The 24,036-nt window shown below is 52.7% G+C and overlaps 1 protein-coding gene across 2 annotated transcripts in view; it reads left to right on the top strand.

The window, feature by feature from the left end:
* ZNF423 (zinc finger protein 423) overlaps positions 1-24,036 on the top strand; it is a 288,075-nt gene that overhangs the window by 129,556 nt on the left and 134,483 nt on the right. For both annotated transcript variants that reach the window (XM_027513678.1, XM_027513677.1), the window contains 2 exons: positions 8,875-12,089; positions 21,788-21,872. In XM_027513678.1, the coding sequence (XP_027369479.1) occupies positions 8,949-12,089; positions 21,788-21,872 (3,226 nt within the window). In that variant the 5' untranslated portion in view covers positions 8,875-8,948. The remainder of the gene's footprint in view (positions 1-8,874; positions 12,090-21,787; positions 21,873-24,036) is intronic.

A 24,036-nucleotide genomic window follows, 5' to 3' on the forward strand; every position in this document is an offset into this window, starting at 1 on the left:
CTGCAGGCTTTCAAGGCTGTGTGCCAAGTGTCCCTTAGAGGCAGGTCAGAGAATAGGACCCGACCCTTCCCCACCAGGGCAGCTGGGGAAGCAGCCCCTAAGGGCAAGAATGCCTTGGTTCTCCTCAGTTTGGGGTTGCTGACCTCTGCATCCCAGCCTCCACCCCAGCGCTGTCTGTTGACCCCTGAAACCACCACCCTCCCGCCCCACCCGCTTATTTTTTATATCCAAACTGAAAGAATGATCCCCAATTTCCCTGTCTGTGGCCTCACTGGGCATGAAGAGATTGTATCCACGAAGGCACTCTGCGCTCCCTGGAGCAGAGAAGGGTGTCTATGAGTTGCTGTTATTTTTATTAAAAGCTTAATTCTAATTCATGATTTCAGTTGGAGCCATGTCAGTTCCTGGTAACCTCCATGGGGCTCCTTAACCTACCTCTGAGCAGAGACCCTCCAGCTGCCTCATCTTTCTTCTTTCCAGGGTGGACTCCTGATTTCTAAGGGGTTGGGCCTCCATCCTTTACACCATACCTTCAGATGTCCCTTTAAGAAAATCAAATACCTAGATGCAAGACTGACTGCTTACATGAAAGATTTTTTTTTTTTTTTTTTCCTCTTTCAAAGTGCTTCAGAGTAGCAAAGCATTGGTTGAGAGTTGAAACTTGAGATAGTAACTAATTGACAGAGAGGCTGGGCAGTCAAGAGCAGAGAAACCTAAGAATGCTGGGAACCTTCTGTAAACCCTTAGAGGTCCAAGCATATAGAGCAGGCTCAACAAATATGTGCTGAGGGAAAGCCAGGAGATAGCCAGCAGAGAGCTAGGATACCTACTATCTGCCATTCCTCATTCCTGTACCCAGGGAAGCCATTACTAGCTGATCACAGACTCTTAGAGCTACAAAGGCTCTTAGAAGACCAATTCATCTGATTCATTCTCTCTGGAGTTGGGAAAAGGAAAGCACGAAGAGGGGATGTACTTGCCTATGGTTATTTAGTGCCAGAATCTGAACCTAGTTTAGCAGTGATCTCATCCACTATGCTTATGGTTTCACCCTGGGCTCATGGCCTCACCCTCTAGGCTCAAAGTTCTACACTCTGGCGTTGCCCTCTGTGTTATCTTTTTTTTTAATGAAAAGTAGCACATGTTTGCAGCCAAGTAATTTTATTAGCCTATTTCCTGCCTGTAGAATTTGGAGGCTCCACAGCCTGCTTTCACCTCCTTTTTGGTCCAGGCTGGCAGCATTTCTGCTGGTGTAAACTTTCCAGAAACTTGGTGGTCTCCTGTGTATGTCATGGGGAATCTATTCCATTGGATAAGAGGTCCCTATGTAGATTTTTTCCCCCCTAGATAATCCCATCTCCACTTTCGGCTTCTGCTCTGATGGTTCCAGGGCAATGCCCTCAGATTTCCTAGATGCTCTCTGGTGAATCACATTCTTAATCTCTTCAAAGAGCCTTTTGTGTGACTGAGTGCTTCAGCCTTTTGCTTTTTCTGAGATACAAGCAAACTGCATAGTCACACTTTCAGTCTTTTCTCTAGAGCATGCTTTGCTGATAGTGAATCTCTTAATTATAATGTCTTTTGCAATCTGGTTAAGCTGAGAACTTCTAAAATCATCAATTCCTTGTTCCTCTTTGCTTAACTGTCTTCTCTCAATCCATCTCTTTCCTCTCTACTATAAGAAGCAAGAAGAAACCGGCCATACCTTCAACAAGTTGTTTGGAAATCTTCTCAGCCAAATATCCATTTTTTACCCATTACAAGTCCTGCTTTTCACATAAGTTGGGGGGCGTGATTCCATTAAACTTCCTGACTCTATATAACAAGGATCCCTCTCTTCCAGTTTCCAATATCAAGTTCCTCATCTTCTAAGCCCTCACCATCAATCTCTTTTATGTTCCTGTTTCTCTTATCAGTCTGTTCATGATATTTATGTATTTTTTATGGTGACTTAGGTTTTTTCAAATGTACTCTTCCTTCTGAGTCTTCTCTGAGTCATTAATATCTGTATTTCTATGAATAATCTTGTAAAGGCAATATAGGCATTTTTCTATCACACTCTTGAAAATTCTAGTCACTGCCCACTGCCCAATTCCAAAGCCACTTCCACACTTTTCTGGTATTTGTAATATCACCCCCTGCTCCTGGTACCAATATCTGTTTTCATTTCCTACTCTTGCTGTAGCAAATTAGCATGGACTTAGTGGCTTAAAACAAGAACAGATTATTATCTTACAATTCTGTAGGTCAGAAGTCTGGCATGGATCTCACTGGGCTAAAATTGCAGGGCTGTGTTCCTTTCTGAAGGCTCTGGAGAGAATCTGTTTTCATGCTTTTTCCATTTTTAGAGGCTGCCGGCATTCCTTGGCTTGTGGCCCCCTTCCATCTTCAAAGCCAACAGTTGTATCACTCTGACCTCCTCTTTTGCCTCCCTCTTCTGCATTAAGGACCCTTGTCATTACATTGGGCCCTCCCAGATAATTCAGCATAATCTCTCTATCTGAAGGTCATCTAATTAGCGATCTTAATTCTATCTACAACCTTAATTCACCTTTGCCATATAATATAACATATTCATAGTTTCTGGGGATTAGGACATCAACATTTTGTGGAGAGGGGGGAGTATTATTCTGCCTACTACAATCTCACAGATGGGTTTTGCCCAGACTGTTTGAGCATCCTGCTGTATCTGCCACCAAGTGAGGCAAGAGGCCAGCTACAAGGGACTTCCAGTGGCTACACGGACCACTACGTGTCGTCCAGTGGCTAAGACTCCATGCTCCCAATGCTGGGGTCCCGGGTTCTACCCGCGGTGAGGGAACTAAATCTGACATAATGCAACTAAAGATCCCACATGCTGCAACGAAGACCTGACTCAGCCAAGTAAATATTTTTAAAAAAGAGGGCAGCCACATTCAGTGGTGCTTGGCATCAGAGCCAGCTTCTGGTGATCCACCGCTGACTTTGCCTGCTTTGGGACACGTCGTTGTGGCAGGTGAGCTTGTAAAGTGTGAGAGCTCTTCGTGGCTCTCCTTGAGTTACAGTGCTTGGCACCAAGCAGCTTCTGCAGTGGGGCGGGCTCTGAACTGGGCCTGGAGAGGCAGCATAGTCTAACAGTTAGTCAGTGGCTTCGGGGTGGGGGTAGTGGTACATTTGCTACTTGCTAACTCCGTGTGCTCAGAAAGTTTCTTTCCTTCCTGGAGCCTCAGTTTGCAAGTTATAAAGAAGGAGATGTAATAATAGCGCCTGTCTCATAGTGATGTTGTCAAAACCAAATGAGAAAATGCTGGCAGAGTGTCTGGTTTATACGAAATACTCCATAAACAGTAACTACAGTGGTTTTTGTGAGTTTAGCCCTGGATCTGTCTGCTCCTGCCTTGTGGCCTCTGTCTCCCCACCTGGGATGTAAGACGAGTGATGGCCCATTCACTTCCTCTTGCCTCCCCTCCCCCTTGCACTGATGTTGATTCTACGTGCGTGCATGTAGTTGAGTCAAGGAGTGTTCTGGGATGGATGGCCAGCTTTGCCACCTGGTAAGAGGTAAGGATCAGGGCAGGCACTCTTGTCCCACGTCTCTCACTGGACTCTATGTCCAGTGTTCTTTCCTCTGCCCCAGTGCGTCTCCCACAGGCGCCAGTCCACCTTCTGTGTGCATCCAGGACTCTCCACGGGGCAGCGTCCAGGGCAGCCCCCAGCACAGTCCCCTGTACTGGGGGCACTGGTGGATCTGGTGGGAACTTCACTCCTGGGGCTGCTCAGCTTTTTTCCCCTCGGGAGCCTGGAGGGCATGTTTATTCACCTGAATGGAACTGCCCATTCCAGGAATGTCCTAGAAACCTGGAGCTGCCTGGGCATCAGCTGTTTTCACTTTCCCACCCACGGCAGCAACCCCTTCAGTGTTCTTTTCAGAGCCATCTATTCCTCGTGCAGAGCTTCAGTGATGGACGGCTCCCCCCACCACCTTCCTAGCCTGTGCCCCTCGCTGCAGGAAGGGCCCCTTTCTGTAAACTCTCGTGGGCTAGCTACTTCTCCCTGGCATCCCAGACTTTTTCTGTAGCTCCGACCTTTATTCTCTGTGACAGGAAGCGCGTGGAGCTGTGGGTCCCAGCTATCCTGGGTGGTGGCCACTTGACTCCACCCAGTCCAGGTGTGTCTGAGGCCATGTTGTCAAGGCTGCAGACTCAGCCCGCAGAATTGACCCAGTGTGGCCACGTGAGCTTGGGGTCGCCCGCCTCTTCTTCCGCTGATATATCCTGAAGCCCAGTTAATGTTCTTTTTACTACCTAATTCAGTTTTTATCGAAGTTTCTCCCCACTTTTATGCTTATTTTTGTTCTCTTCCTGCAGCCGACAGCAGAAGACCCATATAACCCATTTCCTATCAGCCCTTTTTGAGGATTAGTCATTTTTAAATGACTGCAATTTCCTTTTTGAAAGTGATTTTTATACTCATTTTTGTTCTGTTTCTTTAGCTGTACTTACTCTAGGTGAAAAGGGGAAGCCGAGGATCTGATATTAGTCACTGGGTTTCCCTCTTGATCTTCCGCTGTGACCATACCCTCTCCCAAAAGATAGAAGCAGGGTAGCATGGTGGATCAAAGAGTCGGACACAACCGAGTGACTGAGCACACACACACAGCCTGGTGGGTGAAAGCACCGACTCAGAACCAACTAACTAGGTTTGAACCCTGGCTGTCCTGCCTGCAAGCTGTGTGGCTTTAGGTAAGTTACTCAGCCTCTCTGTGCGTCAGTTTTCTCATGAACAGGGAAATAATAAGAGTAGTGCCTATCTTGTTGGGCTATTGAGAGGACTGAATGAGTTAAAGGAATGCCTGGCACATAGTAGAATCTATCAAAGCACTGACTTGGAAATGAAAAGGTGGCTGGTACAGCTGGTCTTTCCTTGAATCTACCTTCTCCCTGAGTTCTGAAACGTTCAAGCTGAAGGGGGTCTCGGGATTGCCTTCACCCCGTCTCTGCACCCCTTCCCTTTCTGTAGTCTGCCCAAGGGCATGTGCTGCACTGGTTCCATTTGTGTGATGACTAACAGCACGAGGGGAGCCTGGCTGCTGTAAGGACCCCCTTCTGCCGACCCCTCCCCTGCGCATCCATCCTGAGTGCGCTGGCCCTGGCCCTCTCTCCAGCCTGCTCCTAGAACAGTAAGCTAAGTGCCCCTCACACAAAATGCATCTGGAGGGATGGGACGGATGGCAGCAGCCAAGGTTAAATGTTGTGAGAGTAAAAGGCTTTGAACAGGGCAATCTGAGTTGGGTCTTTTATTTGTCAACATGCCCATTTCCCCCTGATTGGGCCTTTTCAGTTTAAGGAGCCTTATTTCAATTCAGATGATTATAATCTCAGCAGTTGCTCAGTTTGTTGCTCCCAAAATAATGTGCTTTGCTGTAGTTTTGAGACTTGTTTACAGAAAAATAAAGCCAGCTGGGCAGCCCCGTGATGAACCTCAGGGGGCTGTGGTGCTGGGGCAGGTTGACCCTCCTTCTCAAAGACTGGGTGGATGAGGGGGTGCAGGGGAGAGTAGACCCCGAGATCCTGGCCACACACTGCTGGGGCTTCTGGCTGTGTGACTGAAGGCAAGTTCCTCACCTCTCTGAGTCTCAGCCTCCTCATCTCAAAAATGGGATGTTACCGATGGGAGGATGAAAGGAGAGTATTAATTGCGGTAATAGAAGCACTTAGCACAGTGCTGGCACTCGGGACATGCTCACTAAACGTAGCTGCTAATTTTATTAGCACTAGTGGTACTCATTAGTGCTAATTATGATTATTGGCCAAATAGCGCTTTTGTTTATCAGCTTTATTGAAGTGTAATTTGCATACCATAGCACTCCCTTGTTTTAAGTGAGCAGTTCAGTGACGTTTAGTAAATTCACAGAGCTGTGCAGCCCTCACCGCAGTCCAGCTCGCAGGCATTTCCATGATCTCTGAAGGACGCCTCTTGCCCATTTGCAGTCAGTCCCTGCTCCCTCCTCTGGCCTCAGGCAATCACTAATCTGCTTTCTGTCTCTACAGATGGGCCTGGTCTGGATAGTTCATGTGAATGGAATAAGAGCGCTTCTTCACATTAAATTTTCTCATCCACCCCTCACAGCGCATCTCTGTTTCAGCTGTGTGAGCTGACTTAAGAGTTTAGAGGAGCGCTCGTGGGGTGACAGGTGAACGCAGGAGCAGGGCTCAAGTGCAGGTGTCTGCTCTCATCCTTGGACAATGTGAATGAAAGACGTGTGCAGGCTTGGTCTTTCGGGTCAGGTGTCTTCCTTGCTCTCCTCACCCATGAACCGGCTGGCTTTTGAGCCTGGATCCTCCACTTGTCAGCCAGCTTTGATGCCTCCTGGGCCTCGGGGGCCCCTCCCCACAATGCAGACAGTGGGCCATCCCAATGGCCCTGTCGGGCTCAAAGAAGAGTCAGACCGTGACTGCTTGGGAGCTTGTCATGGGGCCCCCTCTCTCAGTCTCACCTATGCAGGTGTCTTGCACGATTGACCTGTGTCAAGGGCCCTGACAGTGGACAGGCCTGGTACTGTTCTTCCCTGGGGGGGGCCTCACGTGGCTGTGCCTCAGTTTCCTCGTCTGTCCAGTGGGAGGGGCCTTGGTCCCCACCACTTCTGTGCTGGAGACAGCCTTTAGTGATGCATACAGGAAAGGCTCCATGGCAGTTTGCACGAGTCTGAACTGAGACATCAAAATAATAAAAAAGCCAGTGGAGCCCGACCAGGGGGCAGGGGCGAATGGGTCCCCCAGCTGCCCCAGCTCCAGCCATCTCCTCCCTTGAGTCCCTTTGTCTGCACCCCGAGGAGCCAGCTGGCAAGAGCCAGGAATTACCAGGCAGGGGCTGGGGCGCCTCTTGCCACATCTAATCCAAGGATTCGGCAGTGCTGGGTCCTTCTTGTCCAAAGGCCCTGTAACATGAGGCCCCCAGGGGAGCGGGTCCCTCATTCTGGGAGGCACCCCACACTGGGTTGGGTGACTGGGTTTCAGGGGTGGGGAGACTGCAGGGAGATCGGGACTCCAGGCCAGGAGCTTCCGAGAGCAGCATCCTTCCAGGCAGAGCTCTGCCAGTCATGCCAGCTGGGGTCAAGCACATCTTCACGGGGCTGGAGCCAAGGGCCCCGGGCAGGCACCAGGGTGGGGGTGGAGCCTAGGAGCAGGCTTAGAGCCAGCTCTGAGGGGCCCTGGAAGACCCTCCAGCAGGCCTTGTTGTCTTTTCAAGTCTTGGGATTGGCAGTTGTGAGAGCCTGGGGTTGCAGTACCCCTGGTCTGAGCCACGTGCCTCCATGATGGTGTGTGTGTTTGTGTCTGCAGGTGAGTGTGTGTGTATGTTCAAGCCTGTGTGTGTACGTGGATGTGATAATGTAGGAATGGACGTGTGTGCATATGAGAGAGACAGTACGTGATTGTACGGTTGTGTTTGTGATGGTGTGTATGACTGTGTGTGTGTGTGTGTGTGCAGGCGTGTGAGTAGTACTTGCCCAGCCTGGGAGTGAGGTCCCCTGCCTTTCCCTTCTAGAGGATCTGGGCTGCCTCTAGCCAAGAATTTCTGGGTTACATCTGTGAGGGCTTTTCTGAAGACTCAACCAGGCTGGCTGGGGGCCGGAGAGGCGGGACAGTGGTCTATTTCCTCGGGGTTAGAAGAGCAAGGTCAGTGCAGCCGAATCAGAGCTTTCATTTGTCTCTCTCCTGTCTGTAGCAGCCTGAGGTCCCTTTCATTCATTATTAAGTCTTAAATCCACCCAACACGAAACCTGAGCCACGGAACTCACTCCCTGCTCAGGCTGCTTTGGTTCAACCCCCGCCGCTTCTCAGGAAACTTCACTGGTTTAAGTTGCTGGGTCCAGTGTGCCTTTGTTTTTTCCAGAAACGGCCAATCCCTAGTTGGTTTCGTTTTCCTCTGAGGCTGGCCTGGCCAGCCAAGGCAGGGGGTGGGGGGCCCCTGTCCCTGGGGAGGGTGGGCCACACCAGTTGTTTGTGCAAAGCCCCACCCACGACCTACCCACCCCCCACCGCCCCCTGCACCGCCCCAGTGGATTTAAGGGCCCATGAGGCTCTGAGCTCTGAGGCCATCTGGGTCCTGGCCCCAGCTCTGATCACTGCCCCTTCGGGCCATCTCCTGGGGTTCTGAGTGGACGTGGGGAAGATCCAGGGGTGGAGGGGAACAAAGAAGACCACCACCCTTGGGGTGATTTGAGCTGGGAGCCCCTCGGATCCTTCCCAAGTCCCCTGCCCCTGCTTGTCCCTTGCGCCTGAGGCCCTTATGTCCGTGTGCACCTGAAGCAGCAGTCCCATCTCTATCAGTCCCCCTTCCCCATGGGATGTAGCAAGGCTGAATTCACTAAAAATGCATTTTACTTTCTTGTAAAGTTTTGCCCACACCCATCGCACCCAGTGGGGTTTCCCACCCAAGCTACAGGCTGCAGGGGGGAGTCAAGCCCCATGTCTGGATCAGGTGATGGGACTTAACCTCCTTTTGGCCTGATGGTCTGTGAGGTCATGTCTGGTGACTTTTTTCCCAGCCCCCTGCCCACCCTCCCCGTCAGGGAAGTGGCTGAGACCGCAGCTCCTGTTGCGGGGTGGGTACCACATCCAGCGAGGCCCGGGCAGGTGTTGCAGAGGGGAAAGGCACCTCCCCTCCGAACCCTGCCGCCCCTCTGCCACCCCCTCAGCAGATTGGAAGGCCCACATGTCCACATGCTTCCTGCCCGCCCCCTCAGACTCCCTCCTCCCACTCCCCCGTAGCAGTTGGCCAGCTGCACAGCCTCAGCCCGCGAGCTGTCGAAAAGCTGGCTCCGTCCTTGTTTCTCGCGGCCCTGGGAATTGCCTCTAATCTCCTTTCTGCCTTCCACCCCCCCACCCCCCGCAGATGGTGACGACGACCCACAACTCTCCTGGGTGGCCTCGTCTCCCTCCAGTAAGGATGTTGCGTCACCCACGCAGATGATCGGAGATGGGTGTGACCTGGGCCTGGGTGAGGAGGAAGGGGGCACGGGCCTGCCGTACCCTTGCCAGTTCTGCGACAAGTCCTTCATCCGCCTGAGCTACTTGAAGAGGCACGAGCAGATCCACAGCGACAAGCTGCCGTTCAAGTGCACCTACTGCAGCCGCCTCTTCAAGCACAAGAGGAGCCGCGACCGGCACATCAAGCTGCACACGGGCGACAAGAAGTACCACTGTCACGAGTGCGAGGCGGCCTTCTCCCGCAGCGACCACCTCAAGATCCACCTGAAGACCCACAGCTCCAGCAAGCCCTTCAAGTGCACGGTCTGCAAGCGCGGCTTCTCCTCCACCAGCTCGCTGCAGAGCCACATGCAGGCACACAAGAAGAACAAGGAGCACCTGGCCAAGTCGGAGAAGGAGGCCAAGAAGGACGACTTCATGTGCGACTACTGTGAGGACACGTTCAGCCAGACCGAGGAGCTGGAGAAGCACGTGCTCACCCGCCACCCCCAGCTCTCTGAGAAGGCCGACCTGCAGTGCATCCACTGCCCCGAGGTCTTTGTCGACGAGAACGCGCTGCTCGCCCACATCCACCAAGCCCACGCCAACCAGAAACACAAGTGCCCCATGTGCCCCGAGCAGTTCTCCTCTGTGGAGGGCGTCTACTGCCACCTGGACAGCCACCGGCAGCCCGATTCCAGCAACCACAGTGTCAGCCCCGACCCCGTGCTGGGCAGCGTGGCCTCTATGAGCAGCGCCACACCGGACTCCAGCGCCTCCGTGGAGCGAGGCTCCACCCCGGACTCCACCTTGAAGCCGCTGCGGGGCCAGAAGAAGATGCGGGATGACGGGCAGGGCTGGTCCAAGGTGGTGTACAGCTGCCCCTACTGCTCCAAGCGGGACTTCAACAGCCTGGCCGTGCTGGAGATCCACCTGAAGACCATCCACGCAGATAAGCCGCAGCAGAGCCACACGTGTCAGATCTGCCTGGACTCCATGCCCACCCTCTACAACCTCAACGAGCACGTCCGCAAGCTGCACAAGAACCACGCATACCCCGTAATGCAGTTCGGCAGCATCTCCGCCTTCCACTGCAACTACTGCCCCGAAATGTTTGCCGACATCAACAGCCTGCAGGAGCACATCCGGGTCTCCCACTGCGGCCCCAACGCCAACCCGCCCGACGGCAACAACGCCTTCTTCTGCAACCAGTGCTCCATGGGCTTCCTGACCGAGTCCTCCCTCACGGAGCACATCCAGCAGGCCCACTGCAGTGTGGGCAGCGCCAAGCTGGAGTCCCCGGTCGTGCAGCCCACGCAGTCCTTCATGGAGGTCTACTCCTGCCCCTACTGCACCAACTCTCCCATCTTCGGCTCCATCCTGAAGCTCACCAAGCACATCAAGGAGAACCACAAGAACATCCCGCTGGCCCACAGTAAGAAGTCCAAGGCGGAACAGAGCCCGGTCTCGTCGGATGTGGAGGTGTCTTCCCCGAAGCGGCAGCGGCTCTCGGCGAGCGCCAACTCCATCTCCAACGGCGAGTACCCATGCAACCAGTGTGACCTCAAGTTCTCCAACTTTGAGAGCTTCCAGACCCACCTGAAGCTGCACCTGGAGCTGCTGCTGCGGAAGCAGGCGTGCCCCCAGTGCAAGGAGGACTTCGACTCGCAGGAGTCCCTGCTGCAGCACCTGACCGTGCACTACATGACCACGTCCACCCACTACGTGTGCGAGAGCTGCGACAAGCAGTTCTCCTCGGTGGACGACCTGCAGAAGCACCTGCTGGACATGCACACCTTCGTGCTCTACCACTGCACCCTGTGTCAGGAGGTCTTCGACTCCAAGGTGTCCATCCAGGTGCATCTGGCGGTGAAGCACAGCAACGAGAAGAAGATGTTCCGCTGCACGGCCTGCAACTGGGACTTCCGCAAGGAGGCCGACCTGCAGGTGCACGTCAAGCACAGCCACCTGGGCAACCCGGCCAGGGCCCACAAGTGCATCTTCTGCGGGGAGACCTTCAGCACCGAGGTGGAGCTGCAGTGCCACATCACCACGCACAGCAAGAAGTACAACTGCAAGTTCTGCAGCAAGGCCTTCCACGCCATCATCCTGCTGGAGAAGCACCTGCGGGAGAAGCACTGCGTGTTCGACGCGGCGGCCGAGAACGGCACGGCCAACGGGGTGCCCCCGGCCGCCGCCAAGAAGGCCGAGCCGGCTGACCTGCCGGGCGTGCTGCTGAAGAACCCCGAGGCGCCCAACAGCCACGAGGCGAGTGAGGATGACGTGGACGCGTCAGAGCCCATGTACGGCTGCGACATCTGCGGGGCGGCCTACACCATGGAGGTGCTGCTGCAGAACCACCGGCTACGGGACCACAACATCCGGCCGGGCGAGGACGACGGCTCGCGGAAGAAGGCCGAGTTCATCAAGGGCAGCCACAAGTGCAACGTGTGCTCGCGGACTTTCTTCTCGGAGAACGGGCTCCGGGAGCACCTGCAGACCCACCGGGGCCCCGCCAAGCACTACATGTGCCCCATCTGCGGCGAGCGTTTCCCCTCGCTGCTGACGCTCACCGAACACAAGGTGACCCACAGCAAGAGCCTGGACACGGGCACCTGCCGCATCTGCAAGATGCCCCTGCAGAGCGAGGAGGAGTTCATCGAGCACTGCCAGATGCACCCCGACCTGCGCAACTCCCTCACGGGCTTCCGCTGCGTGGTCTGCATGCAGACGGTCACCTCCACGCTCGAGCTCAAGATCCACGGCACCTTCCACATGCAGAAGCTGGCGGGCAGCTCGGCCGCGTCCTCCCCCAACGGTCAGGGGCTGCAGAAGCTCTACAAGTGTGCCCTATGCCTCAAAGAGTTTCGCAGCAAGCAGGACCTGGTGAAGCTCGACGTCAACGGGCTCCCCTACGGCCTCTGTGCCGGCTGCATGGCCCGCAGCGCCAATGGACAGGTGGGCGGCCTGGCCCCGCCCGAGCCTGCAGACCGGCCCTGCGCCGGCCTCCGCTGCCCCGAGTGCAGCGTCAAGTTTGAGAGTGCGGAGGACCTGGAGAGCCACATGCAGGTGGACCACCGTGACCTCACCCCGGAGACCAGTGGGCCCCGGAAAGGCGCCCAGACGTCGCCAGTGCCCCGGGTAAGTACAGCCCTCCCCAGCCTGCCCCAGCCTGCCCCACCCCCGCTCCATGGGGCTCCGCGCATGCCCACAAGAGGCCGCTTGTCGAGCTCTGCGTTTCCCTTCTAGTCGCGGACCGGAGAAGCAGGGTTCTCCTCCAGCGGTTAAGCACATCTGATGATCGCAGTAAGCTCCGAGTTCAGATCCCAGTGCATGCCATCTCCCTTCCAGCGGCACATGGCATGTATCACCCTGGGTCTCATTTGCCAAGTGCTTTTCTGTAAAATGGGAATAATAATTGTCTCAATGTCATAGAATTGTTGTGGGGGACCCGTGGCATAGTGTAGGTGAAGGGTTGACACAGTGAGTTCAGACCCTGCAGCTCGCTGGGCAGGGAAGCTGGACAGGAGACTCCTTAAGGGGCCCACTGCAGATTCCCCCTTCAGCCTCTCCAGCCCTCCTTCTCTCTCACTCTCTCCCCACTACTCCCACCCCCAGCAAAATCCCAGAGTCCCAGGCCCCCGTCTGATCCCGCAGTGAACACCTTTACAAACATCCCTGTCTTCCAGGGGCACCCCTGGCGGGTGGTCCTTTCCCAAAGCCCACCTCCCTGCCAGTGGCGCCAGCAGTGGCCCTCGAGGGACAGATGCCCCCGAGATCGGCTTGGCACCTCCTCGGTCTGGAAACAGATAACACAGACTTGATGGGAGTCCCCAGGCCTGCTCTTGTCTGACACCAGGGGCCTGAGGCCTCTCAGATGCCTGCCTGGAGCAGAGAGCTCCTTTCAGAGTGGATTGATTGATTGAATTTGCCCTGAGCACCCATTATTTCTGGGGTACCTGGCAGCCAAGGAGAGTCAGAGATGGACCACTTTCTCAAGGCCTTTGGACTGAGCGAGGCCACTTGGTAAGGATCCACTGGGTCACCCTTCAGGGGTCCTGAGCACAGTGCACTCATAGCTGCCCAGCTCTGTTCCCCCATGCCTCAGCATTCTGACTGGCCAGTGTGGGTGGATTGGAGTTTCAGCCCTGGAGGCAGAGGGCCTGCCTCCCCATCTGTGATTTGACCTCTTTGGGCCTCTGTCTCACCTGTAAGCCAGTACATGCTAAGTTGCCTCAGTCGGGTACGACTCTTTGTGATCCTATGGACCGTAGCCCACCAGGCTCCTCTTGTCTATGGGATTCTCCAGACAAGAATACTGGAGCGGGTTGCCATACCCTCCCCTGGGGAATCTTCCCGACCCAGGGATCAAACCCGGGTCTCTTTTGTCTCCTGCACTGGCAGAAGTGTTCTTTACCACTAGCGCCACCTGGGTAAAGCCAGAGGGAAATGGTAATAACAGTACAGTGGTAGTAGTCATCGTAGTCTCGGTGGTGTCTGTCTCCAAAGCCAGCATCACCTGGGAGGGACCTGGGGGCTGTTCTGTTTCTTAACCAGCATCTGCTCTGGCCGCCGCCGCCGCCGCCGCTGCTAAGTCACTTCAGTCGTGTCCGACTCTGTGCGACCCCATAGATGGCAGCCCACCAGGCTCTCCCGTCCCTGAGATTCTCCAAGCAAGAACACTGGAGTGGGTTGCCATTTCCTTCTCCAGTGTGTGAAAGTGAAAAGTGAAAGTGAAGTCGCTCAGTCGTGTCCGACTCTTAGCGACCCCATGGACTGCAGCCCACCAGGCTCCTCCGTCCATGGGATTTTCCAGGCAAGAGTACTGGAGTGGGGTGCCATCGCCTTCTCCGCTGCTCTGGCTAGCTGGTGCCTATTCCTCCTCAGTGTCAAATACTGTGAATGTTCCCTGTGTTAACCTTTGTGTTTTGCCCTGGGATTAAATGAGTCAAGATGTGCTGGGCACGTAGTAACCATCACTTATGATTTTCTCGTTTATAATCACAGCTCACACTGATTGAGGAATAAGGATGTGCCAGGAACTTTCTATCTATTTATTCCTTATAATACTCACTCTCCAGATGAGGAAAAGGAGGCAAGGAACTGTTAGGTAGTTTGCTATGAGCCCCTCGATTTCAAGAGGCAGAGATGGGGGTTGATCCTGGGGAGAGTGTGGCACCCCAGCCTGAGCTCTTGACAGGCCTCCAGCCAGCACCTCTGGAGCCCATCCTGGTTGCAAGGTTGGGGTTCGGGGTGGTCAGCCCAGTGCACAGGTGGTGGGACAGTGTGGCAGGGCCGGGCTTGTCCTGTTCCAGGTGCTCCCCGCTCCATTCCTGCCCACACTCTGTTGGTCACGGGGCTGCCTCTAGCCCCCTCAAAGCCTTTGGCTATTGCAGCCTCCTCCTTCCCAGTCTCTGCTCTGTGCCCAGTATCTAGCACCACTTCGTAAAGCCCCTACTGTGTGAGCACCCACTCTTATATTGTTTTCCTGGCAACACCCTGGACCTTTGCTGCGACCTTTGCTTTGGCAAAGAGGGGGCCCAGGCTTAGAAAGGTAGAGCCACATACCCAGGGGTGAGCAGCTGTGCGAGGCAGTGCAGGACTTCAAACCTGAGGGGGCTTGTTTACAGGGAGCCTGGCCGGACTTCCTATTCCTGTCCCTGGCTTGTGAGAGAAGAGGGAGCTGACATTCACGTCCAGAGGCCTGGGCAGATGGGCCATTTGCAGAAAGGAGTTAGACAAAGCCTGGGCACCTCCCCAGCAGAGGCATAGCCTCTGGGGCCTTGCCCCCTGCCTGGGCACGCCTGGGGGCAGGGGCCCAGCTGTCTGCTCGCCCACCCCTCTCTCCCCCAGGACTCACGCATGTGAGAGCAGACTCTGGGGGCTGTACAGGGGCTTGGGGGCTGGCAGGCTGGGACCCTCGGGAGTGTATCCATAGCAACTGGCTCTCTGAGGACTGGGTTCCCATGGGGCTGAGGCTGCTGTCGGCTGGAGCGTGAAGCACTGAGGTTTCTGCCTCCCCCTCTATTTATGGGTAATAACAACATCGCCCCAGCTCTAGCCCCTTGTGGGCAGACCCCGGCCCTCATCAACTCATGAGATCGCCACAGTGCCTCATGCTGCTCAGGGTGGGGGGCTAGACTGGGTGCTCACTTGCTATACCTTACTGCAGGGCAAACAGACAGCTGGGTTCAGGGGCTTGTCCAGGTGACAGCTTTCTGTCACCCCGATCAAGACTGTCTGGGGTGGTCTGGGGCATGGAGCTAGGAAGGCAGCCCAGACAGTGGCTCCAGAGGGTGCCTGCATGGGGTCGAATCCCCTTGCCACTGCTTATCAGCGCTTGAAATTCTGCTTTCTCCATCCCTGAAGGGGAGCTTGCAGAGTCATTGTGAGTATTCAGAATAAACAGTGCCTGCACACAGTAGGTGCTCAGTAAGCTTGGGCTGCAGTCATGATCAGGGAATTCAGCAGCAGTGGCTGTCTCTGCCCTCTCCTTCCTGCTCCTCTCCTGTCTCCACATCCCCGGGTGTGTGCTCTTCCTGCCCTGGGCCCCTCTGAGGTTGCTCGGGGCCACGCGAGGGGAGGCAGCCCTGGCCAAGGTCCCAGGGCTCAGCTCCGGTTCTCCTGGGCTGGGCCCTGCGGAACGGGTTTATGTCAGAGGAGGCGCTTTGAATGCCAAGTTCTACCTTTCTGTGCTTACATCTCCTGGTGGGAACTGAGGCTCCAGAGAAGATGGGGTCTTTCAGGGATAGAGAAAGGGAGATGGGCCAGGAGAAGGTGTTGAGGTGAGGACGGAGGGCCAGCCGGGGTTGCAGCAGGAGGGAGAGTCCTGATCGGTTCTCTCCAGCCCAGAGGACCACATTGCCCCACCAGCTGCATGATGGACCCTGGGCATCCCTGACCTCATGTGCTTGGCTGGAAGGGCCATCTGTGGGGACAACTGACTATGTAGTGAGCCTTACTGAGTGTTGGTGCTGGTGAGCCCTTTTGTGGACAGGTGTGTGTATGCCTGTGAGTGTGAGTGTGTGTACCTATGTGTCTACATGCGTGTTTGTGAGGGCTGGTGTACACCCTTGTGCCATGAGCTGCTTTTGCATCTGTGGGTGCATTTGGGAGTGGTGGGTGTGACTGTGAGGGTCCAGGGAGAGAACTGAAAGCCGGTGTGTCACTGGGGACGCTGTGCGAACTTGGGGTCCATGACGATGTTTCCACTTCTCTGAGGGTGTTGCACTTATGTGTCCGTGTTACAGGGAGCGAGTTGGTGTGTGTAACCTGTGGGTGTATCCATGAAGGTCTTGTGTGTTGGTGGTGAGTTGGAATGAGGTGTGTAGGATACTTGCAAGTATATGTGTATGTCCTCACACGCGTGTCTATGCCTGTGCATACAGGTCGTGTGTGTGTGTGTGTTTGTGTGTGTGTGTGTGTGTGTGTGTGTGCAGGGGCCTGTGTGTTTGTGTGAACGCCCAGGCCCTTTGGTCAGCAGTTCCTGTGATCCCTCCCTTGGGCATCCCCAGGAGTCTGCTTCCCCACAAGGCAGGGTCCATTCCTTTTCCTGACACCAAGGGGTGGCCATATGGTTGGGGGACCTTTGGGGGGTACCCTCTTGTCCTGCTCAGGCTCCTGGTGACTTATCTGTCAAGCCCAGTGAACCCACTTCACTCACTTCCTTGAAGAGGAACAGCACTTTTGGACCAGCCATGGCTGTGGCTTCCAGAAACTTCTAGCCAGGAGGCGGGGGCACCATGTTCCTTGTCCAGCAGTCTCCTCTGGGCTTCTTTGGCATGGAGCTTCCTGCGCTGTGCTTCATCCTTGCATTTACTTGTTCATTCACTCATTCATTCATTCAATCGTTCATTAAGTGTCAAGGACTCTTAAACGGGCTAGACAGAGTGGTGGGGGACACGTATGTGAGGGGATGAATGATTCTGATGGTGGAGAAACTCGGGGTCCTTCTTTTCTGTGAGCACAGACCAGGAGTTGAGCCGTGGCAGGGTGTGCCCCTCGGAAGTCCTCAGTCCCTGCTGTCTCTCCTGGCTTGAAATCTCCTCTGCCCATTGTGAGACTGACTCCCAACTTCCGTCCCCTCCACCTCCAGACTCACCCATCTTCCCGGGGTGTGTCTGTGCTGAATGCCTGCTTCTGGGACCAGCACTATGGCTGCTCCGAGGACATGCTGAACGCCTAGTTCTCCGGAAACACCTAGGGTAGGGCCCTCTGGTCTCATCAGCGGGGGTCCTGCAGCCTGAGCAGGGACCCTGCCCAGAGCCTGAAGCTCCCAGCACCAGCTCTTCCAGTTGGTTCTCCGTTCATCTGTTCAACAGCCTCTCGGCAGTTGAGAGTCATGATGAAAGTTCAGTGCTTATTAGATGCTCACTGGGCGGGGCCCTGTGCAGGGTCATGGGGGTCCAGGATCCCTAGTTACCGAGGGATGGCTTCTCTTTATCCCTTCTGCCCTAATAGAGGGCTTGGCACATATTATTTTGCAACTTTGCTCATCTGCTCAAAAATTCTTCCCAAAGCGCTTGGTCTTTGCTGGGACCTCAGAGGTGAACAGAACATATTCTGGCCCTTGGGTTCTCATGGTGCAGTGGGAAGCAGACAAATCAATTGGCCATGGCAAACTCTTTGGGGCTCAACTAGGTGGTTTCAGCACTAACTCAGGGGCCTGGGCAGACCCTAAACTCACTCTGGGTTGGGAAGAGAGGGCTTCTCAGAAGAGGTGACATTTGAACAGAGACCTTGAGGATGGAGAGGATATTCTGATGGAGGAAACAGCATAGACAAAGTCCCAGAGGTGAGACCAGGCAAGTTCAGGTGGGGCTGAGACAATTGAGCCCCCTGGTGGTTCACCCTGGCCCTATCATTGAGGGATGGGCCTCAGTGCTCAACTGAAACATCCAGTCTTGCCTTCTTTTCCAGAGGTCAAGGGAGGCCCCATTATTCCAGGACACAAAGTGGTCTTCAGAAAACTTGGATGCTGTGAATTCCTCTCCCTTCATAGAAACCCACAGTTACATCCCTTCCCCCCAGTTAAGAACAACACCATCTGTGTCCACAGTGGGCTAGTTTCATACTGCGGAGCTCCACTGTTTGGAACCAGTCTTCAAGAAGCTTTGAAACTTTTTATGTTCTCCATTTTTCTGCCCCCTCCCCACAAAAGTACTTGGTCATAGCTCCCCGTGTGTGGAAGCCAGCTCTGGGATGACGTGGGGCCTTATGTGTCTAGGGCAGGTGAGGAATTCTTCAGTCATCCTTGAGTGTCAGAGCTGATGGGAGCACTCTCGCTGGTTGTCCACTTGGTTCTTAGGGCAGGTACTTAGTTAGATGCAAAGGGACATGGGTGCATAGATGGATGGATGCGTGGATGTGTGTGAGTATGTGTGTGTGTGTGTAGATGGATAAATGGGTAAATTGGATAGGTAGGTGAAAGAATGGGTAGATTGATGGATAGATGGATGGACGGATAGATAAATGAATGGGTGTATGGGTATATGTCAGTTCAGTTCAGTTCAGTCACTCAGTTGTGTCCAACTCTTTGCCACCCCATGAATCGCAGCACGCCAGGCCTCCCTGTCCATCACCAACTCCCGGAGTTCACTCAGACTCATGTCCATTGAGTCAGTGATGCCATCCAGCCATCTCATCCTCTGCCGTCCCCTTCTCCTCCTGCCCCCAGTCCCTCCCAGCATCAGAGTCTTTTCCAATGAATCAACTCTTTGCATGAGGTGGCCAAAGTACTGGAGTTTCAGCTTCAGCATCATTCCCTCCAAAGAAATCCTAGGGCTGATCTCCTTCAGAATGGACTGGTTGGATCTCCTTGCAGTCCAAGGGACTCTCACGAGTCTTTTCCAACACCACAGTTCAAAAGCATGAATTCTTCGGTGCTCAGCCTTCTTCACAGTCCAACTCTCACATCCATACATGACCACAGGAAAAACCATAGCCTTGACTAGACGGACCTTTGTTGGCAAAGTAATGTCTCTGCTTTTGAATATGCTATCTAGGTTGGACATAACTTTCCTTCCAAGGAGTAAGCATCTTTTAATTTCATGGCTGCAATCACCATCTGCAGTGATTTTGGAGCCCAGAAAAATAAAGTCTGACACTGTTTCCCCATCTGTTTCCCATGAAGTGACGGGACCAGATGCCATGATCTTAGTTTTCTGAATGTTGAGCTTTAAGCCAACTTTTTCACTCTCCACTTTAACTTTCATCAAGAGGCTTTTGAGTTCCTCTTCACTTTCTGTCCTAAGGGTGGTGTCATCTGCATATCTGAGGTTATTGATATTTCTCCCGGCACTCTTGATTCCAGCTTGTGTTTCTTCCAGTCTAGTGTTTCTCATGATGTACTCTGCATATAAGTTAAATAAGCAGGGTGATAATATACAGCCTTGATGTACTCCTTTTTCTATTTGGAACCAGTCTGTTGTTCCATGGCCAGTTCTAACTGCTGCTTCCTGACCTGCATACAGATATCTCAAGAGGCAGGTCAGGTGGTCTGGTATTCCCATCTCTTTCAGAATTTTCCACAGTTTATTGTGATGCACACAGTCAAAGGCTTTGGCATAGTCAATAAAGCAGAAATAGATGTTTTTCTGGAACTCTCTTGCTTTTTCCGTGATCCAGCAGATGTTGGTAATTTGATTTCTGGTTCCTCTGCCTTTTCTAAAACCAGCTTGAACATCAGGAAGTTCACGGTTCACGTATTGCTGAAGCCTGGCTTGGAGAATTTTGAGCATTACTTTACTAGCGTGTGAGATGAGTGCAGTTGTGCGGTAGTGTGAGCATTCTTTGGCATTGCCTTTCTTTGGGCTTGGAATGAAAACTGACCTTTTCCAGTCCTGTGGCCACTGCTGAGTTTTCCAAATTTGCTGGCATATTGAGTGCAGCACTTTCACTGCATCATCTTTCAGGATTTGAAAGAGCTCAACTGGAATTCCATCACCTCCACTAGCTTTGTTCGTAGTGATGCTTTCTAAGGCCCACTTGACTTCACATTCCAGGATGTCTGGCTCTAGATGAGTGATCACACCATCGTGACTATCTGGGTCGTGAAGATCTTTTTTGTACAGTTCTTCTGTGTGTTCTTGCCATCTCTTCTTAATATCTTCTGCTTCTGTTAGGTCCATACCATTTCTGTCCTTTATCGAGCCCGTCTTTGCATGAAATGCCCCCTTGGTATCTCTTAATTTTCTTGAAGAGATCTCTAGTCTTTCCCATTCTGTTGTTTTCCTCTATTTCTTTGCATTGGTTGCTGAGGAAGGTTTTCTTATCTCTTCTTGCTATTCTTTGGAACTCTGCATTCAGATGCTTATATCTTTCCTTTTCTCCTTTGCTTTTCGCTTCTCTTCTTTTCACAGCTATTTGTAAGGCCTCCCCAGACAGCCATTTTGCTTTTTTGCATTTCTTTTCCATGGGGATGGTCTTCATCCCTGTCTCCTGTACAATGTCACGAACCTCATTCCATAGTTCATCAGGCACTCTATCAGATCTAGGCCCTTAAATCTATTTCTCACTTCCACTGTATAATCATAAGGGATTTGATTTAGGTCATACCTGAATGGTCTAGTGGTTTCCCTACTTTTTTCAATTTCAGTCTGAATTTGGTAATAAGGAGTTCATGGTCTGAGCCACAGTCAGCTCCTGGTCTTGTTTTTGCTGACTGTATAGAGCTTCTCCATCTTTGGCTGCAAAGAATATAATCAGTCTGATTTTGGTGTTGACCATCTGGTGATGTCCATGTGTAGAGTCTTCTCTTGTGTTGTTGGAAGAGGGTGTTTGTTATGACCAGTGCATTTTCTTGGCAAAACTCTATTAGCCTTTGCCCCGCTTCATTCCGTATTCCAAGGCCAAATTTGCCTGTTACTCCAAGTGTTTCTTGACTTCCTACTTTTGCATTCCAGTCCCCTATAATGAAAAGGACATCTTTTTTGGGTGTTAGTTCTAAAAGGTCTTGTAGGTCTTCATAGAACCGTTCAACTTCAGCTTCTTCAGCATTACTGGTTGGGGCATAGACTTGGATTACTGTGATATTGAATGGTTTGCCTTGGAAACGAACAGAGATCATTCTGTCGTTTTTGAGATTGCATACAAGTACCGCATTTCGGACTCTTTTGTTGACCATGATGGCTACTCCATTTCTTCTGAGGGATTCCTGCCTGCAGTAGTAGATATAATGGTCATCTGAGTTAAATTCACCCATTCCAGTCCATTTGAGTTCGCTGATTCCTAGAATGTCGACATTCACTCTTGCCATCTCATGTTTGACCACTTCCAGTTTGCCTTGATTCATGGACCTATGTATGTGTGTTTAATGGATGGACGGGTAGGCAGGTTAGGTAGATGGATGGATGGGTAGCTGGACAGCTAGATGAATGTATGGGTGTGTGTAGATGGATCAGTGGGTAGATCGAGGGTAGGTTGATGGACAGGTGATGGGTAGACAGATGAACAGGTCTGTGGATCTGTGCAGTGGATGCAGCAAGCATAGATGGGTGGAAGATGAGTAGGTGAATCTGATCATGCTTCAGGCAGATCAGCCTGACTCAGCTTCAGTTCCATGGTTCTTCCTGTGTGCCCTCACTTTGGGATGGTTCAGTTTCCCCAGGGCCAGCAGAGAAGCAGCTTCCTTCAAATGGAGCTTGTCAGCCCTTTCCCTCTGCGAGGCTGACTCGCAGAGCTGGAGTCAGAGGCAGGTGGGAAGATAATGGCCTGGAGAAACCTGGGAGCAGGTCAGAGCCATTCTAGGCAGTCTTGAGCTGTGACCTCCAGGAACTTTTGCTTTCTGCTCTGTTCTGCATCCTGACTGTCTAACTCCTTTCCTTTTGGTTTCCATGCAGAAAAAGACATACCAGTGCATCAAGTGCCAGATGACCTTCGAGAATGAGAGAGAGATCCAAATCCACGTTGCCAACCACATGATTGGTAAGAGCATGTTTCCTCCCACCTGGGCTGCGGCCACCCCTCAGGGCTGAAATGTGCGGGTCCGGTCATCATTTTTCTGGCTTTTAGCTCAAAGGATGGCGTCACTGCTGCTACTGCTGAGACATTTCAAATGAGACTAAAAATGTCAGAGCTGGAGCACTTTCTCCATCCGGACCCTCTTTTCGCGACTCTGTTCACATTAGAATCAAACTTTTGACAATCTCTCCCATTTCTCAGCACAAATTTCCCTCCATTTCTGAATCAAAGTGCTTTCCAGTTGTCAGGCACTCAGGGGCAATCGTGCTTCAATTGTGTACGTCATGACATCGAACAGATTTAACGGCTCACATTTCCCCACCAAACGCAGGCAGTTCCTCAGGCACATTGTCAAAACAGAATGCTTACAAAGTTATTTCACTACTTTTTCTATTCCTCTTCAAGCAGTCTTGGACTTTGGAAAATTCAGCCTTTTTTAAAAGGGAGCATCCAAGGTCCCATTGTGTTCCCACTTGGCCCAAGGGATGGAGGAAAGCTTTGAGGTCTTCCTTGTCTTCTGTGGGTGGGTGTGGTCTTGCTGGCAGCTGGGAGGGCACAGCTTTAAGAGGGCATAGCAATTTCTGGTGCACAGGGCTGGCCCAGGGCATGGGTTTGGCAGTAATGGCCTTGGGAGCTCCTGGAGTTTTGGTGCTCTGGGTCTTTGGTGGAAGCGTGATCACCTTTGCCAAGACCTCCACAGTCTGAGTGGTGAGAGGTCCGTCCTGGGTTGAGCATCCTGACCCTTACTTCCTTTCCACTTTTCTGCCTCTGATATCTTTTCATTAAAGTTTTAACGACAGCCATGCCAACTGAGTACTTTTTTCCAAAACCCTTGATCTCATAGTTAAAAAAAAGTCTCCTTCACGCTCTTCACCTATAACTATCACAACATTGTTAATCTGCTATACCCCAATACAAATACAATGTTTTTGGTGTTTAAAAAAAAAAGTCCATTTAAATGTCCAGCTCAGTGGATCCTCACAAACAGAGCACTCCAGGGTAACCAACACCCAGGTAAAGAAACAGACCATTCCCCAGTCTCGGAAAGCCCCCCGCTCGACCCTCTCCAGGTCCTTCCCCCAACAAAAGGGTGTCACCATCCTGTTGTCTAACAGCAGAGGTCACTTGGGGTGGTTTTGCATTTTATATAAATGAGATCACACAGTCTCTGCTCATTTGTGTCTGGTGACTTTTACTTGTTCATATTATTGACTGTGATTGGATCTTCTCACTAGTGGATGCTGTTCTATCGTGTGAACACATTACCGTTTATCTATTCTTGATACACATCCTAATGGGCATTTGGGTCGTTTCCCTTGTGGGATTATTTTACATAGTGTGCTGGTGTGAACATTCTTGTGCGAGTCATTGGTGAACATGTACATGCAGTTTCAATGGGAATATTCTTGGACTCAGACTGGGGAGTCATAGGATGTGAGTGGGTACTCTTTCAGTAGATACAGACAAATACATTTGCAAAGTGGTCATATGAAGTCTTGCTCTCACCCCAGCCTGTGAGAGCTGCATGTCTGTGCCATCATCTGCGTTGTACATACCAAGAACCACGGCAAAGGTCCTTCTGTAGTGTGTCCCTGCCAGGGTCCGTGAGTTTGGATGCCTAGCATCCCAGTGACTGACTCGGGGCAGGTGTCCTGAAGGTGCTGACCCTAACTGGGTGCCTGGTGGGGCTCCCTCAATGATGAGGGGACATGAGGAGCACAGGGGTGGCAGGTAGGGCCCTGGGAGTTCGGCCTGACAGGGAGACTGCTGACTTTTTAGTTTCTTCTGTTTGAAAGTCCCCCCGCTGAAGCAGAGGAAGGAAACCGCCCTGTCAGTCACAGGCTGCAGAGAGCGCTTTCACTGCGGTGTCGGGGAGGTGAAGATGAAGATATCTCAAAATGTTTGCTTTTGTAGCAGGTGTTAATGTGTGCTCCTGTTTGTAAGCACGAAGGGCGAGAGGCTGGCTAATTGGACCACAGTGGTTTCAAAGGTGTTTCTCCCTGCTCCTCTCTCTTTTCCACCTATCCTTTCCGCGCAGAGCTGGGGAGCTGCAGTGTCCTCAGATGGAAGGCGAGGGCCGGCGCCTCACTGGAGTGGTGAGAGATGTGAGGGGAGGGCTTGATTGGCA

The sequence above is a fragment of the Bos indicus x Bos taurus genome, chromosome 18, assembly GCF_003369695.1.
Source record: "Bos indicus x Bos taurus breed Angus x Brahman F1 hybrid chromosome 18, Bos_hybrid_MaternalHap_v2.0, whole genome shotgun sequence".
NCBI lineage: Eukaryota > Metazoa > Chordata > Mammalia > Artiodactyla > Bovidae > Bos > Bos indicus x Bos taurus.